Genomic DNA, 18,717 nt, shown 5'->3' with positions numbered 1-18,717 from the left:
AGTTTCAATAATTCATCTCCATGTCTGTGGTATTGATGCACCGTTGGAAGTGGAAGGTAGGTCAGTCTTGATGAAGGTGTCCAGTGAACAAACTCCTGACTTCAGGTGCACTCCAGCATTATTAGTCTCTATTATACCATCCAGTAATATAATTCAATACTATTATTAATCTTGGTATATACAGACGTAACAAACCTGTGCTTAATGGAACTGGAGCTATAGAGGACATCTAGGTCAACATGTAGAACGTTTCATTCCTAACTATAGAGTATAGATGTGACTTAAAAAGTTCAGTTATCGTGATCCTTTTTCACTGGGAGGATTTTTTTTTCCCATTATACTCTTTGTAGGTGTTAGCTTGGGGGTGATATAAGTCCGCATAAGCAAGTCTTTCAATTTGGAGGCCATCTTGGTAAAGCTCCCAGGCCATTATTTCAAGCCATACAAAACCAGGTTCATATCTATTCGAATGGCGAGAGCAATAAACTTAAACATTACAGCTTAGCTGACACTTTAAAAATGGCTTTGAATTTTTTTTCCCCATTTTCTTCCAATTTGCTTGTCTGCCATTTCCCACCCACTAGCTAGCTCTCACCTACAGTATAACACGACAGCTCCCAGTCAGGGAGCACATGCTTCCTCTAAGACATGTATAGCCAGTCACAGCATCTTTTTTAGATTATGCTATGTCACAGAGTAGCTGAAAAATGTTATCTACCCTCTTCAGCATACATGAGCTCATGTTACTGTGATTGAAAGGGGAGAGAGTAATGTCATCCTTCTCATCCAGAGAGCATGGCAAATCTTGCTTCTAGGACTCCAGGCCATGAATACCTTTTCATTGTTGGGATTCAATCTGCCCATCACCCCATGATAGGGCAATTCTTTTGTGCCACTGAAACTGCAGAGCTGAAATCACTGTAAAAATCTCACAAATGACAAGAGAACGACAAAAATTCAGCTTCTTCTGGCTACTATGCGTGTGCATAACTCCATATCTCTTGGTAGCAACGAGACGGTAGGAGCGAATACCCAATCTAATGTAACATAGTGGCTCCTACACCCTATGTAGTACCACATTATCCGATTCACTCTGCAGTTAGATTCGCTACATATCAAGCTACGTAGTAACCCTAAATGTCTAGCTATTATGGCTTTTTATTTCCATCACCAGCTAGGGCTAATGATGTATTAACTAATTTTATAGCCAGAGTGCTGATGTTAAATAGATTATAGCATATGGAATAGGGAGCTTATGTGTAGCCAGCATTGTAAATACTTTCATGTAGCTCATTTCTATTAAAAATAAACCGTATATCATCTCTTTTATCTTCATTATATTGAGTTGACAGAATAAGAGTTATGCATGAAGTTGGGGTGCTGCTTTTGGCATGGACACAAAGCTGAAGGATAATGTCTCAGGTATAAGGACTTTTGTAACATTAGTCAAAAACTAGTCAAGACCAGAGATTGTGGAGCTCTAAATTCATACCTGCAATCTAGTCTTTTCTTAAATATTTCACAGCATCTTCTAACAAACCAATCTAAGCCTTTTAAACTCTCATGTGATTCATTCCGTTGATTCAAAGCGGCATTTCAGTGTAGACACGTCTATTGCAAAAGTTTTTGCCATTCTTATAGTTTCTTTTTAGTGTTTTTGTGTCATGCTGTGGTCACTTACATGTCTGCAGCAACTGAATTGCATTGAAACAGAACACGCTGACTTGTCCAGCTAAGAAAAATGGCTCCACAAACTGCTTTCAATTTATGTAAAGCCACACTGAGTCCATCATCCAGGACGAGGTTTTAGCTTTGTCTAATGCGCCATAATTGGTAAGAAATCCTTTGATGAGTTCAAATCTCTTGGACAACATGGCCTGCAATCTAATCATCTGTAAAAAAACAAAGGGAATTTAGTGATAAGGAGTAAAAACTGGTGAACATTTGTCCTCTGAGGTGTGAAACTTGCGCTGGCACAATCCCTGGTCATGGTCCAGCAAGTACATGTACAGGGATGAAAAGTTTTGTTTGAGGTCCATGTACTGTAAGCTTCTAATTATTTTTGATATACTTCATGGGTGCTTCAATAGATGATTAAGTGGATCAATGGGCTTTTCCCAATTAGAGCAGATTTCTGTAATGATTACATGAACCTTCCTTCTCTCAAAAGCAGTATCAAGCATTGCTGGGCACCTGTCCAAGCCAAGCAGCTTACACTGCATGCCTCAGGAATGACTTGTTGATGTGTGATGGCAATTGCACTCATTCCTATTACTATGAAAAACAAACTGATTAGGATGGAAACCTGGGGAGAGACAAAGATGAAAGACAGATACAAATGAATGGACAGAGGAAGGAAGAGCACAATAATGAGTGAAAGAATTGATCGTGTTGTTTTGCTGATGCTTAGTTTCTTGTTGAACTACAGTGTAGAATACAGAAAGAGAAAAGCGCATAAAGCACCAAAGACCATCCGAAAAAGGAAAAAAAAAACATCAATAGGTAGAGGTCTTTCCTGTCATGATTGTCTCTTGGTAATCAGACCTGTTCCTCTTTTTATGCAAACACCATCAGACTCAGGCTGAAAAACTTGATTTCACCCGCAGGTTGATTTACTAATTGCTTTGTGTCTTTTACATGAGCAAAATTGTCCAGTTTTGTATGTTTGCCTTAATGAATATGAACTTTGTTGGTGTTTCTACCTAAAAATGCAACATACATTGCAATGTTTATGCAAATGTATTAATTTAGCACCTGCAATGTGTTTCACTAAGCGTAAAAATCCCATAGAAAAGCAGTTGTTTTTGCGGAAGTCTGTTTCCACCAGTTAAAGACAAAATCTTACTATTAAGTAGGTTTTAATAATAAGGAAGTTTATCAAGACTAAACTTTAGTATCTCAAAATGATTAGAAAGTTTCTTAAAATAATTTGTTCATATTATATATTCATCACTCGTACACAATTGTTCCCTTTGCTGAAGCAAATTAGTGAGTGTTATTTGCTTAGTAAATCTTGCTTAGTAAATGTGGCCGCTTTTGAGGTCAAAATAGTGTGTATCCTTTGTCTGCTGTAATATCTTTTCTTTTTTTTACTTTTCTTTTTTTTTCTGCTTAATGCTGCATGCTCTTCATCCAGTCAGGATTGTAATTGTTATGGGATATAGCACACTTCTGATATTGCTTTGATAATTGAATCATAAGTTCCGCCGCAATCTAAAAAGCATCATCAGCGGCGGTCTCATCATTATGAATGGGCACTGGTGTCATTAGCCTCCATATCCCTCTGGCCTCCACAACCAAAAAAACAATTCAAAATAGTAAACAAGACAGCAGACCCAAGCAAGACTTTTTTTAAAAAAAAAACAGCATTGATTGCTTGACATGTGGCGCACAATAAAATTGGCTGGATTAATTACCACAGCACATCATTACGACTGCACACTCCATAACTGCATAAAGGCTGAACGGTTTGTTATGCCAATCACGTCATGGAAAATCTGCTTGACAAGAACAGAGAAAATGGGCCAGGCAGAACAGGAAGGCAGTAAGGGCAAGGACAAATAAAGATTGTTCATGTTGCAGAACGCAGCAAATTAATAGCATATGTGCTGCAATTCATCTTTTGTCAGTCAGTCTTTTTTCAGTCTGTCTCTCTCCCTCTCAAAGTCTGTATTCATTTCAGCTCTGAAATTCTTGCTTCCTTTTACTTCTTCAGATTCACTTTTGCTATCATCAGCAGTTGTTTCTCTTTCTGCCTTAGTTACTGAACGACACATGGTTTGTCTAAATTAGGAATGTTGGCCTCATTGTAAAAAGACTGCTTACTCCACCTTATAAATAGAAACTAATATTTTCTAAAATAACAGCTTGTTCATAGGGAATTGTCATGGTTGACACGCCACATAATCCAATCTAAAGATGGCTAAATTGTGGCCATGCTCATGTTCAGCAACAATACTCAGACAGGCTGTGTGCTCGATTTGTATTAAGGGGCCCAATGTGTGACAAGAAAGCATTCCCCACACCATTACACCACCACCAACTTTTTAAACAAGGCAAGTTGGGTCCATGGATTCATGCTTTTGATGTCCCAAATTCTGACCCAAAAGATTCATCAGACCAGGCAACATTTTTCCAATCCAGTCTATGCGTACTGTAACTTCAGATCCCTGTTCTTAGCTGACAGGAGTGGAACCCAGTGTGGCCTTTTGTTGTTGTAGCTATCCACCTCAAGGTTAAATATGTTGTGTGTTCTAAATGCTTTTCTGCTCACCATGGTTAGAGACAGTTGTTTTTTAAGTTTCCATAGCATTTCTGTCAGCTCCAACCAGTCTGGCCATTCTTTGTTTTCTGCACTGCAAATTCTAGAGATAGTTGTGTGTGAAAATCCCAGGAGATCAGCAGCTTCTAAAATACTCCAACCAGCCCTTCTGGCACCAACAACCATCCCAAAATCAAAGTCACTGATAACACAGTATTATATTAACTATAGCTCTTGAACTGCACAGTTTTCTGAAGTGCACTTCTGCCACGTTTGGCTGATTGGATACTTCCATGAATGTGCAGGTGTAGAGGTGTTCCTAATAAAGTGGCTGGTGACTGTCTTATACTGTAGGTCACAGCAAGACCTGTGTTACTCATCAATGTCATTTAATAGATGTGTGGGAGGTTTGATAATGTGATGAATATGAAAACATTTCCTTATTGTCATCAGTAAAAGCACATGTTCGAACTTCACATCTGGAGCCATTGCCTGTTCTTTAGCAAATCTGAGCTTTTAGCAGTTGGAGGCCTTTCATTACATCTTAATGCATCCTTCCATTTTTAACATTTATAAACTCGTAAAAAAGGGCCATCCGCCTAGCCGAAGAGTTGCGAGATTCATTATTCAGCACAGGCTCTCTAGCCATCTAAATCTCGTTTCTATGAGAAGGCAGTAAGTGCAGAGATGCCATTTAGCCATTTGCTCATCAAACCGTAATCCATCAAATTTAGTGCTATTATAATGAGTTGCGGACGAGAACTCCCACTCTGGAACTTCATACTGAAAATCATTCAAAAATGTAAATCATTATCAATGTCTAGGTTTTAAATTCACAAGTCTGAACAAATCAGAGAATCTCAACTCAAATCAACACCAAAATCAGCTCATCAGCTACATATTAAGCCTTGGATGAGTTGGGTGTTTTGACAGCTGGAAAAACAGTTCCCTACAGGAATAAAGGATTCATGATTCAGATAAAAAAGCAAACTATGCTACATTTTGAGATTTATAAGCCTTGAAATAGAGTAATTTTCGTTTGCCTCCATTTTAAGTGATCCTATTCAATGGACTTGAGGGAAAAATGAGCGTAGAGGAAAAAAAAAAATCAGGTGTCGATATTTTATATATGATTCTTGCCCTTAGATGGTCGTAGCATTAAAGCTAGGTGATTTGTGCCTCTGCAATTCCTGTCACATTAATTTGTCAGCTATAGGCTTCCAGCCACCCCTAGTATTTAGTGATTGTCAGGGGTATTACACCTCTGACAGGAAGTCAATAGTAGCCTTTAGTGAATGGTGACAAATCCAGATTCATTTACATTAGAGCAGAAGTCCTGTCATATCCACCTACCTAGAGATAGTTTTTTTTTTTTTGTAATTTCCTGTGTGCCTCTATGTTGTCCTGTCAAAATGCATGGTCTTTAGAGATTGTGACTATCCTAATGATGTGCTTGTCTGCTAAACGGCGGCTTAGTCAGATGTGGAAAGTTGTGATAAAGATCACGTCTCTGTCACCAAAAAAACTGTGGCTCTGAGGTTGTTTCAAAGATTGTATCAGTTGATATTTCCCAAAAGGTTGAGTCAGTTTGGTCTTTAAATATTCAACTGATATTCCTCAAATGTTGTGTCGCCATAGGTTGAGTCGGCATCAGTATCGGGGATGCTACTTCGCAACTGTAACAGGCCAAGCTATAAGCTACAAGTGATTTATTAAAGTAGCTAGCTACACTCCAAGCTACTAAGAAACAGTAACTAACTACATTGAAGCTACTTTTGTTGTTTTTTCTCGCTGGTGCGACTTTGTCTAACTGAGGGAAAGCAACTGGAACATTTTCATTTGTGCAGCTATTTATTGCAAATGATAAAAATCTACATGCTTTGTACAGCCATAACAAAGAGATGTTGCATTTATATTTGTAAATCATTCTTCGTAACAAGCAGTTAACTGTAAAACAACAATCATCAAATAACAACAGATACAGCTAGCTAGTTAATGTATGTATGGCAATTCATTTAATATTAAATTAAATAGCCATAGTTGGGTATTTGCTGTAATATGAATAATAATGCTGGTCATCATTGATTTATATTGTCTGATAGCCCCAATGATGATATTAATATGGCTCCAAAGATTGTGCCAATGTTTCCTTAAAGATTATATCAATATCATTTCAAAAATTGTACCACTATGGCTCCAAGGATGCCTTTGGGTACGGACAGTTTGTTGAAGCAAATGGCAAAACAGATCAATTCAAAGGGCAGGTGGGCTAGAATATGCAAAGCTTGAAAATCAAACAGGTTCAAAACCAGGATCAACCACAATCAATAGTGAAAGCTTGACTGTACCTTGCAATGAACTGATGTATTTGTAGTTAACCAGTCACTGGGAACAAGTGAGTATAATTAGAAGTCCGTGAAATGGGTCATGTGACAGATCAGGTGCTTGTAGTTTGATATTTGAAGGATGATTCTGGGAAATGGAGTTTTCATACCAACCTTTTCCCACTGATTTCAGCAGGAGCAATCTCTAAGGGAAAATAATACTGCAATTAGGGAAACTTGTGAGCGTGTGGCTACTGAAAAGAATGAAATACATTAAACTATGTTAAATTATGAATGAATGTAGATTCAAATTACACTAAAAGACCAGACAACATTTTTTCAATCTCAGATTCCTGTTCTTGGCTAAGAGTGGGACCCGATGTGGTCTTCTGATCTTGTAGCCCATCTGCCTCAAAGGTTTAATGTGTTGTCCATTCTGAGATGCTTTTGGAGTTACCATAGACTTCTGTTACCTTGAACAAGTCTGGCCATTCTCCTCTGACCTCTTTCATCAACAAGGCATTTCCACTCGCAGAACTGTTGCTGCTCACTGGATGATTTTTTTTGTTTTTCACACTATTCTGTGTAAATTCTAAAGACTATTGTACGTGAAAATCCCAGGAGATCAGCACTTTCTGAAATACTCAAACCAGTCCATCTGACACCAACAACCATGCCAACCATGTCAAAGTCACTGAGATCACATTTTTCCCCATTCTGATGTTTGATTTGAAAATTAAATGAAGCTCTTGACCTGTATCTGCATGACTTTATGATTTATTATTAGTATTATTATTTTTTATTAAAGTGGCCTGTGGGAATATATAATATTTTCCACCTCTAGCCTTGTTTCTCTAAACTTTCTGTGCCTTCTCAATGCTTTGCCCATGCTTACCAAAAAACTCCAACCTGCCTGGGGCCTGATCTTCCCCACGGCACTATCTGGTTGGCCTCCAATTAGGGCACTTCATAAGAATGCATTATCATTCTAATGAATAGACTACACTTTCCAATCATCAGGGATCATAGAGACGTATAATAGGAGAGGAGTTGCCCTTAGCCTGGGTCAGGTCCAGTTGATTGCTATGCAAAGAGTGAGTGGTGGACTGGGCAGAGGATTGGCCTGGACATCACTTCTTCTGAAATCTTAATACATCCTTCAGCCACTAGCTAAAAGGTTTAGCCCTAGGTGGAAGAACTCAGAACTAAAGAGGTTCTTCGGGATATAACGCAGGATAAACAACGTGATCATAGTGCACAGGTGACATTTTAAAGCAGAATTGGCAGGAGCATTAAGGAGTCTGTAATGGAATTGTCTTAGCATATGGAAAAGCAGCAAGTGTTTTATGTGAGTTGTCTCTCTAAATGGCAGGCACCTATTCCCTATCAGAGGTTGGTGACAATATGGATAAATTTAGCCCAGGCTAATGCTTGGTTAATGTCTGGTGAAAAGGGGTTTGTATCTCACGTCTGTTTTCTGATTTATTCTTGGAAACAGTAGCCGACAGTTTCTGTGTTGGCTTAATCAGCGATGTGGCACACAAGATGTGTTTGCACTCATTTGGTTGAAACGTCAACATGGTTCTGGCAGCAGGGGGGCAAGAGGAGCTCTCCAGGAGGGAAGCCAGATGGAGCTACTGATCAGGGGGTTTAGCTTTTTATCTGCTCCAACGATAGGTCTTGGTTGCTTGAACCCTCTTTCTCTTTGTCTCTTTTTCTTTTTGTGTCCACCTCGGTTTGTCTGCCTATTTTTTGGTTGGCAGATTGGGTACAAACTATAATCATACAATGCACAAGACACTTACTTCCCATTTTGTCCTATTCTCTCTTCTATCCATTTTCTCTTATTGTTTATTTTTCTCCTTTTTGGGCTGACAGGAATGTCAACTTTACTACAATTCCCAGTGGCATCCTAAAGTGTGTTTTATAGGCAAATAGTGCTTTTAAAATGCTTTTTACCTCGACGGCTCTTCTTAAATAGACCTGTCCTTTCTCTCCTCATGCTTCCTATAGGCTGAACTTCAGAAGACAAAGCAGCAGGCCCAAGAGACCAAGCAGTATATGGAAAATCAGGAGGTAGAAGAGCACAGGTTGCTGAAAATCATAGCAGACGCTGACGCTGAGAAAGTGCGGCAGAAGAAAGACCTGGATCAGGTAAGGCAGAAAGAAAGGGATGTGTGTGGGTGTGTATTTAGGTGAAGGATTTGCTTCAGTAGCCACCCATTTGCCATGCTATAACGATGCCAAGTTCAATCTTTCCGGTAAAAAAGATTTGAGTTTGGGCACATTCCAAACTTATTAAAAGTGCTGTCTGTATGTGAGGCCACAGCTTTACTTTGGTGAGAGAAAGAACCTTGCAAGACCTCGGGTCAAGTTCTCATTAATGAGAAAAAGAGAAAGACAGAATGCATGTGCATGTGTGCAATGGGAATGATCTGACTTGTCACTTTGAAAATTAACAATCGTGGAGACATCAGGTCAGTCGTAACACGGGTTAATCAACCAATTATCGTTTAATTGAAAAAGTAATATATCCCAGTATGTGCTCAGAACAAACAAATGATCGCACATCATTTATTGTGCCCTGATTCTTTTGAAATTCTTTTAGGCTAATCATATTACTTGTCTTATATTTTTTTAGATTTTAACAAGTGTGACTATGAGAAAGTCAAAGCTGTCAAAGTGGCAAATAGAGCTGATGCAGATTTTTTCATAAGGTCAGGGATATTCATATCCTGAGGGCACTTTATTTGAATGGACCATGCTGACTCCAGCTCCTTATTTATATATCAATCATACAAAGACATCGTTTAATATGTGCTGATAGAAGTTTTAAATCAGACTAAAGAAACACTTAATCATTTGGTCAAAAAGGATTTATATTTGAAAAGAGCAAAAGACCACACTCACACATACCGCACTGTAACTAGTAACATTATGGACCAGATGTAAAATTGAAGAAACAGTCTGCGATAGAGCTGTCATAAATAAAAAATGATATGAAGTAGAAACTGGGGCTGATTTCTTTCTAGCCCAGACTGTAGATACATGCTTCATCGGTGAACACTCCCCCTATGCCCTCCAGATTTGGTTTGCATTGGGACTAGTTTATTTAAGCCTAATTTATTCAGTGACGTGTACGTAACACATCATCATCAGCAATTAGTAAAACTAAAAGTAAACAGCAAACACTGTCCAGTCAAAGTACAAATTACATGATGGAATAAACTACAGAACTGCAAATTTTGTGAGGTCTGTGAGCAAATGACAAGCAAAGCAGCTTTTCTGTTTGCCATGCTTGCTATTTAGAAAAGACACAGTATGATTACAAATATGGTTGAATCACCAATCATGAGTAGTGCTACCCATCTGTCTTCTAATGAATTTGTTTCTATGCACATACATAATAGTTTATGCCTACGATGAGGCCCTGTGCTATAAGGCTCAACAATGATAGTTTCATAAATGTAACTGAGTTACTGATAGAGACATTTATTCCTCTCCCATTCAATATGGTGACCAGCCATCACTGCCATTAGATTTCCAATTGTTTTTACTGTAATAAAAAAGATACACATATAGAAGTGTGTAAAAAAGTGTTAAAGGAGCTGCAGCTGTAGCTGAGTGCAGTTCCTATAAGATTTAGAAATTTGGCAACATCAAAAGAATCCAGTTTAGTATGTTGAATTTATTTCTTATTTGTGAGGAAATTAAATTATGTATTCGTGATATAACCTACAGTATGTGCTATAACCAGGGTTGTTAGATCTGTGTCACAAAAGCAGGCCAAATTAATACAAGCAGTATTAAAACAAATAGTTGCCCAGAATCATCATGTCCTAAAATGGTCTCATATAATAATAATAATAATAATAATAATAATAATAATAATAATAATAATATTGGGACCAAAAAGAGCGTGAATGAGAAGAAACCATCTCTCACTTCACATGTCACCATATACATGGCACATAAACTGTGGATTTAGGGTCATATGCTAGTTTTCTACATTTTTTTTTCAGTAGTTTTTCAACTAGATGCAACCAGCTTAATATATCTGGTCCTATGTGTCCAAGGCTTTTAGTTTACGTGTTCAGTTAGAATTTAGTTTCAAACTTATAAGTTACACTTTGTGTCCATCTATATTTGGTTTAAGGTATGGTTTTAAATAGACGTGCAGCCTTGCATTGAGTTTGCATTGCATTATGTAATGGGAAGGATACTGTCATACAACTGCATGGAATAGTGCACTGATACAGGAGTTAGATAAGAGTTCAGCTGAAGCTGGAAACGGACAAAGGTATTTGATCTTCAGAAGAAAAGACGCTTTCTTGCTTTATGGACTGAAGTTTATCCCAAACTAAAATTAGAGCAGTGTTTGTGTCTTTCAGTAGGTGTGGGTCATATACCTTCCCACGTAAAGAAACTGCCATTGCACAAAGCCTGGGACCAAATAAAAAGATGATGCAATGTGGCAAGATGAGTCATCTTTTCTTCCACATGTAAAACATGTGAAACTATGGCTCCAAGAAGTATCAGCAAAAGCTATGAAGACATTTAAATATTTATTATATTATTATAAGTATTTAATATTTACATTTGCTGCTCTTTTGACATTAGCTCCTCCTGCATTATGTGCCATCCAACATATGCCAGAACTATTTTATAGTGCTTTTAGCTAGTTTTGTCTCATGTTTATGCTTTTTAAACATTTTTCAAGTTTTGTTTGCTTGCTCTGGTGTTTATCGTTAAGGTAATTAGCGAGCGGGACATTCTCGGGTCTCAGCTGGTGCGGCGGAATGATGAACTGGCACTGCTTTATGAGAAGATCAAGATCCAGCAGTCCATCCTGAACAAGGGCGAGATCCAGTACAACCAGAGGGTAGAGGACATCCGCCTGCTCAAGCTGGAGATCAGGAAGCTGCGGAGGGAGAAGACAGTCCTCAACAATACTGTGTCCAATGTGGAAGACCTCAGGTAGGCTTGGGTTGTGTATACATGTGGCTGTGTGTATCAGCTGACTCTCAGTACCTTTACTGTAACTCAGTAAGTTTATAGGAAATGTGCACTCTATTGAGTTAGGAATAAAACATAATGATGCATGCAGTTATATGAAAATAGGTTACCCCCAATTTTTTCTAATATCAGCATGCCCCAGACTCTTTTCTTCCTCTTATAACACAGCAATTAGCCAACACTAACACTTTTTATTTATTAAAGGACAAAACATCATACTTTTCAGCTGTTTGTAGTTGGGCTATAGTCAAGATTGCCAGTGTAAAGGGATTTAATGCCAAGTAAATTTTCATTCCAAAGATGAAAGTGAAGAGAAGAGAAAGCATAAAAAGCATCAAATCCTTTTCGAGGCCAAGCCTTTACTTCAATTAGCTGGCTTGATTTGTGCATTGCGCCAATGATTAGGCTGTTTTATAGAAGAAGGAATTACTTCTTGTCAAACTTTTTTGCATGCGAAAAGAGAAGACAACGCTAATATTTTATTTTTGGATTATTCCAAGACTATAGTGAAACCAATGCCCAAGACTGAGAAAAGTCATATATGCATTAATCCACGTATTTTATTTTTTGGGAAAAATCCATACAAATAAGGCTTTTCTGTTGGGGAAAATATTGCTCCTCTTTGAACATTTCAGATAACTGATTTTGAAAACCCTTTTAAAGAATGCTAAAGAAACAGGTTTTGAGTAAAAATGAGACATATTTCTAAATGCATTGCACAGATTCTAAATGGTTTTGGTTTTCATTGTATGAAAATAAAAAAGGGATGAAAGAGGCCTTGTCTCTGGCCAACAGAGGAGATTTCTCTGTATTGTTATGTTTTGGGGGAAGATACAGGAAGAAGGGGTGAATAAAATAAAAAAGTAATTTGTTGCCTACCTTGGTAATGCCAAACTGTAATGCATGCTGTGTCATATTCCCCATGGTTATTTAAGTAATATGAGCACTGGGCTTTGCTTGCTGTCCATCTCGCTGTCTCTCTCTCTGTCTCTCTCTCTCTCTCTCTCTCTCTCACCAGATTGCTGAGTGGCAAAAAAAATCCTATGAGTCTGAATTATGCACTAATATTTCCAGGCGGTCCTCTTGATTTTACATCATGTCATTAATTCAGCTAGAAAAGATTTTCTGAGATTTCTCCACATCGAGAGAGAGAGAGTGAGAGAGAGCACATAATCACAAAGTGAAGACTAATATTCTCTTGCTAATGACAGGATTACCCGAATATATGGCTTATTGTAACCCAGACGGGGCAATCAGTGAATGATGTTCCTGATGAGAATATGGAATATGTGCTAAATGATATACAGTAAGGCTGACTATGTGAGACATCCAATCATATCCCACTTTCCATATATATTTCTGTGGGTATAAATCAAACAGAGTATGCTAAACCTATATTCATCCTTAATCAAATGGCAAATAGTGTAAAACAAGTTCTATACCTACATGATTAGCAAAGTCAGTGTTTCTGACAGCACTTTGCAATTCCTTTTCATGATATAGTGTCCAACCTGATCACATGGAAAAAAAAACAAAAACAAAACAAAACAACAACATGAATTTGAATAAGCAAAGTCGATGTGCTTGGACTTACAAATTAAGTTGTAAGAAAAAGGCGAACCACACCCTTAAGGCTAACCTTAATCTCAAAGAGTTATGGAGCTGGATATGAGTGAATGTGAGGGTGAAGCCATGCTGTTAATGTCTGATGCAACTCATTAAAACATTTCATAATTAGATTTTTGTATTTAAAATGCACACAGATACTGTATACATACCTATAACAACTGTCCAAGTCCACTAGGCCAGCATGTCTTTAAGGTCATATGTGGTTAAAACATAAATAGCTAGCTAGAATCTTTAAGACCATATATGAGAATGTGGGTCTCGTTTGGTCTTATATAGAAATCTTCATGTAGGAAAAAAGAATTCATTAGCATTCATATATGTACATGTATATTTTCACACATTTTGCAGGCCAGCTACCTAACATCCCTTGTGAAAAAATAGTATACTTTAATATGATAATAGCTAAGATCACATGAAGGGTTGTACAAATATGCTTGATTATATTAGTAAATATAATCGTTATGTACTGGGAGTGTAGAACTTGATATACTAATTGGATAATTGAAGAGCACATGGATAGCATTACAACAATGATTGAAACACATTTTAATGTATTCTGGGGTTCTCTTTGGTGGCACAGAATAATGCTTAAATTATATCATAATGGTGGCCATAATAGCATACGAGTCATATACTTAGTATATATAAAGTGTAAATTAATGGTGATTTGGTACAAATTAGTGTGAAAAAAGTGCCATAATAACACACATTAACTATGTAACTATTTCAGCACTTCTTAAATATACTTTTTTGCCCCAAGGAATAAAATAATGAGGCAGGATTTTTGAGGGAATTTTAAAGTCATATTGATAATCTTCACTGCTAGCTAGCTAGCTAACATAAGATAATTGACAGGATATCTGAGAGGATGTTTAAGTCAAATTAATAAATGTTTATCATTGTTGATGGTAGTCAGCTAGCTAACAGGACTTCTGACAGGATTTTTAGTCATGTTCATAAACATTCCTAATCTTCAATGACAAATATTACCAAGCTATCTCACAGTCTCTCAGAAAACTACGCCTGAGAGACAGCATTTTTAAAAGATTTTTCTTAAACTCATATTCGTAAAAATTCACAATCTTCGCTTCTAACACTAGTATAGCTAACATAAAATCTCCTCAGCAATCTTGTTGTGTTCATGGAAATTCATAAATGTTCTTCACTGCTAACACTAGCCAGTTAGCTATCATAAGATAATTGACAGGATTTAAGTCAAATTAATAAATCTTTAAAATTCTCACTGCTGAGTCAGCTAGTCAGCTAGCTAACAGGATTTCTGACAGGATTTTTCAGTCATATACATAAATGTTCATAATCTTCACTTACTGCTAACCCTAATATTGCTAACATAAGATTTCTGAGGAGATTTTTAAGACATATTTTTAAATATTCATAAATGTTCACTGCTAACACTAGCCAGTTAGCTATCTGAGAGGATGTTTTAATCAATAAATTTTCACTGCTTATGCTAGTCAGCTAGCTAACAGGATTTCTTAGAGGATTTTCAAGTCTTCACTGCTATCTACCTGGCTAGCTAAAATAAGCTAACTTGACAGGATATCTCTAAAATGTCCAGTGTTCAATGTACTACAAAATCAGATCTCATAAAAAGCTAATACAAACTCTAACAAAATATCAAATGTGGTTGTATTCTGTTCAACTTTAGGAGTATGAAGTTGTAGGAAAACATATAAACATTAACCCCACACTCATTCCTAACCTTAATGTTCATATCTGTTGTGTAAATAGTTGCAAATGTGCAAATATGTGACCATGGTGTCACAAACAGACCCCTTTTCCACTGGGCTTGAGTCCACAGTGCTGACCTGGGATCAGTTTTTTATTTTTATTACACTGTTTGCCATTATATGAACAAAAGCAAGCCAGCTCTGAATCAGCACTCTTGCTCTTAATGCATGCAGGTCCAGATTTGTTTCCTGTGCATACAGAGTACAAACTTAAAGCTGCATTCTGCAAGGTTTAAATATTCTCAGGGGGTGTCTGAGGTTTTTGCCTTTCTTATTGTTTTGAATACTATTATATGCATATAAATAGCTGAATCTAGTTTACCTAACTCTTGTGCTGAGATTTTTAATGCAGATTCCTTCTCCATCTGGTTTCGGAATACAGGCTTAAAGTTTTATTCAGCATGTTTTAATGATCCTTTGCATCTTCCTGAGCACTGCATAATCTTGCATCTGTTAGCACATACTGGTAATATTGAGCTGCTGTATTCTGCACAAAACCATTTAAAGTGTATTTCTGATCTCATGCTGAGCCAATTAGCATAGGTCCAGATGTATAATAGCTAAGGTGTGTGAGCGAGGTGTTATTCTGAATATACCACAGTAGGGTCAATGAATGTTACTGAATGAAGCATGCACAAAAGCTAGGATTGATAGAGAGACCATGAACATGTTCGCTTGCCCTCGGATCTTTTAAACCTGACAGAGCCTGATGATAAATCACTGGAGCAAGCTTTTTTGTGCTTCTACTCTCAGCATGGTGTGCCTTCCCTACTGCAGCATAGCTTGTAAAAGAACTGCTGACCTGGTTGGGTTTTCTGACTCTCCAAGAAATAGGGAGGAATCTGATCCAAGACCAGCGCCCTAGAGTTTTTATGAACACAATGAGCCTGTTAGATGTTTCACACTGGCAACTTTGTTGTTCTGCATGGGTTGCCAGGTTCAAGCCATTTTAAGTTTGGCCAGCTTGTCCAATAGACCAAAAAGCACTTTAGTGTTTGTGTTCAGAGCTCAGTGCAGAATTTTTTTAACCTAAAGTTGCAGTGTCATGGTTTTTTTTTTTTCTTTTTTCTTTTTTTTAGAGTCGCAATGGGTATTTATGGAACGGTAAAGTGGCAGCCTTGGCTTTTGTTTTTCTAATACACTAAAGCAGGGGTATTCAGCTAAAATTTCTAAAGGTCCAGCTACATTAAGGGTACTGATAAGTAAACAAACATGACTGAAAGATGACAACAGTTACATTTAATGCTTAACCATTAGTGATTAGTTCATGGCTATAAATAAAACACATCAATTTGAAGAAGTTACCGCTTTTAACTAGTGTCATGGTCTCTGAACAGATGAGATAACTATTTTAAACTTGGAGTAAAGAATAAACACATACTTCTCTACCCATTCATCTTTAAACATTATGTTTTTGTCATCAACCTTTATTAACAAGCATGTCCTCACTTCAATAATCAGACCAAAGAGGGTAAATATAATTTTTTTTTAAATAAAATTCTTTGTAAACCCTTAACCCCGACACCCTGCCCAACAACTATTTAAAAAAAAAAAATTGTTTAGCTACTGTACTGCTGTCATGAATAGGAAGCAGTTGGATGTAAGCCTGAGCCTTTTATTAAGAATCTAAATCACAAAGCTAGAAAATTAGGGTTGATTGATCGGAAAAAACAAAAATCACTGGCGCACTTGAGTTTTTCCTTCAAAGACTAATGTGAGTTTTTCCTTTAAAGAAATAAAATGAAAGTTGTCAATTTATTTCAGTCTGACTTCTATAAGATTTAATACCATGTGACTGTTGTTTAAGCAACGCAGTTAAGCATGTGTTTGAATTCAGCCAGTGAATCAGTTTACTTTCTACCCCCCATCTTGGTTGTCTTTATTTACCCACAGAGCTGCAATATGGTAGGTTGAGTAGTTAAAAAAACAGGCATGACATTACACCAATCACTTTTAAACTGTTGAAAGATTTATAAAACCATCCGTATTTTTATTATATTGTGGCTGTATCCCATAAGATTGTTGTATAATTAAGGAAAATATCTAATGTATGCACAGCCTAAAGAAGAATGTAATAGCTGTAGTGTTTGTACAGTATTTTAAGAAGCAAAAATACTTCTACATGTAAATACTTCTACATGAAGCAATTATGCCTGGGGATTTACTGTGACTTTCTATGAAAAGTTTAGCTTCTCTTTTCCCAAAGTTTTCTGATACTCTGTATTATAGTAATCCACATCTCATTATATGTGATGCGTCATTTCATCTCCTTCATCCTGCTGGCCCACTGCATTCACTCTGCTGAGTAAAATTGGAGGGATATATTTAAGATCATGTTGTATAAAACATTAGCTACATGTCCTCACTCTTTGATATCCATCCATGTGCATGATGTGCATGTCCTCATACACATGTGTAGGAGTGATTTTAAATGCATGTCTATCTTTAATGAGAAGCTTGTTGCATTTGAAAAATTGGCTCACTGGGCGTGAAAAAAATGGTTGAATTAACGTCGTTCAGTATATTCTTATACTGTGTGTACTCTTAATTAATAAATAAATAAATAAATGTCTGCGAATAACAAGCATTATCCTGCCAATCTTACCCCAGTGTTCGTCTGCCAGCCTTAAAATGACACACTGTGTTTTTCCTCCATGTCCACCCCCTGCCGATCTCTTCTGTTTTATCATTACACTTACATAATTGCATGCTTCTTGAAATGGGAATGGCAAAAATAGTGGCAAACATAATATATGTTACTTTGGCACGTACCATTATATATACATACATATATGTGTGTGTGTGTGTGTATATACCCATCATTAAAACCATGTGCCTAATATTGTGTAGGTCCCCCTTGTGCCACCAAAACAGCTCCGACCCATCGAGGCATGGACTGTACAAGACCTCTGAAGGTGTGCTGTAGTATCTGGCACCAAGATGTTAGCAGCAGGTCCTTTAGGTCCTGTAAGTTGCATGGTGGGGCCTCAATAGATCGCACATCCCACAGATGCTTGATCGGATTGAGATCTGGGGAAATTGGAGGCCAAGTCTACACCTTGAAAGAGGCCACTGCAAATAGGTAATACCGTTGCCATGAAGGGGTGTACTTGGTCTGCAGCAATGTTTAGGTAGGTGGTATGTGTCTAAGTAACATCAACATGAATGCCAGGACTCAAGGTTTCCCAGCAGAACATTGTCCAGAGCATCACACTGCCTCCGCCGGCTTGCCTTCTTCCCATAGTGCATCCTGGTGCCACCTCTTCCCCAAGTACGTGACACACAGGCACCCAGCTGTCCACATGATGTAAAAGAAAATGTGATTCATCAGACCAGGACACCTTCTTCCATTGCTCCATGGTGCAGTTCTGATGCTCACGTGCTCATTGTAGGTGTTTTGGCGGTGGACAGGGGTCATGAGCACTCTGACCAGTCTATGCAGTCCCATACGCAGCAAGCTGTGATGCACTGTGTGTTCTGACACCTTTCTATCTATTAACTTTTTCAGCAATTTGTGCTACAGTAGCTCTTCTGTGGAATCGACTTTGCTCCCCACGCACATCAATGAGCCTTGGGTGCCCATGACCCTGTTGACAGTTGTCCTTCCTTGGACCACTTTTGGTAGGTACTAACCACTGCATTACAGGGAACACCCCACAAGACCTGCCGTTTTGGAGATGCTCTGGCCCAGTCTAGCTATCACAATTTGGCCCTTGTCAAAGTGCCCATTTTTCCT

At 37.7% G+C, this 18,717-nt stretch overlaps 1 protein-coding gene across 1 annotated transcript in view; it reads left to right on the top strand.

Annotated features, from left to right (window-relative positions):
- Positions 1-18,717, top strand: part of cfap58 (cilia and flagella associated protein 58) — a 109,720-nt gene that overhangs the window by 42,245 nt on the left and 48,758 nt on the right. The window contains exons 12-13 of the mRNA XM_026932141.3: positions 8,599-8,739; positions 11,339-11,562. Of these exons, the coding sequence (XP_026787942.2) occupies positions 8,599-8,739; positions 11,339-11,562 (365 nt within the window). The remainder of the gene's footprint in view (positions 1-8,598; positions 8,740-11,338; positions 11,563-18,717) is intronic.

Source organism: Pangasianodon hypophthalmus, chromosome 26 (genome assembly GCF_027358585.1).
Source record: "Pangasianodon hypophthalmus isolate fPanHyp1 chromosome 26, fPanHyp1.pri, whole genome shotgun sequence".
Taxonomy (NCBI): domain Eukaryota; kingdom Metazoa; phylum Chordata; class Actinopteri; order Siluriformes; family Pangasiidae; genus Pangasianodon; species Pangasianodon hypophthalmus.
The sequence above is the reverse complement of the archived record's forward strand: the minus strand, read 5'-3'. Positions and strand labels throughout refer to the sequence as shown.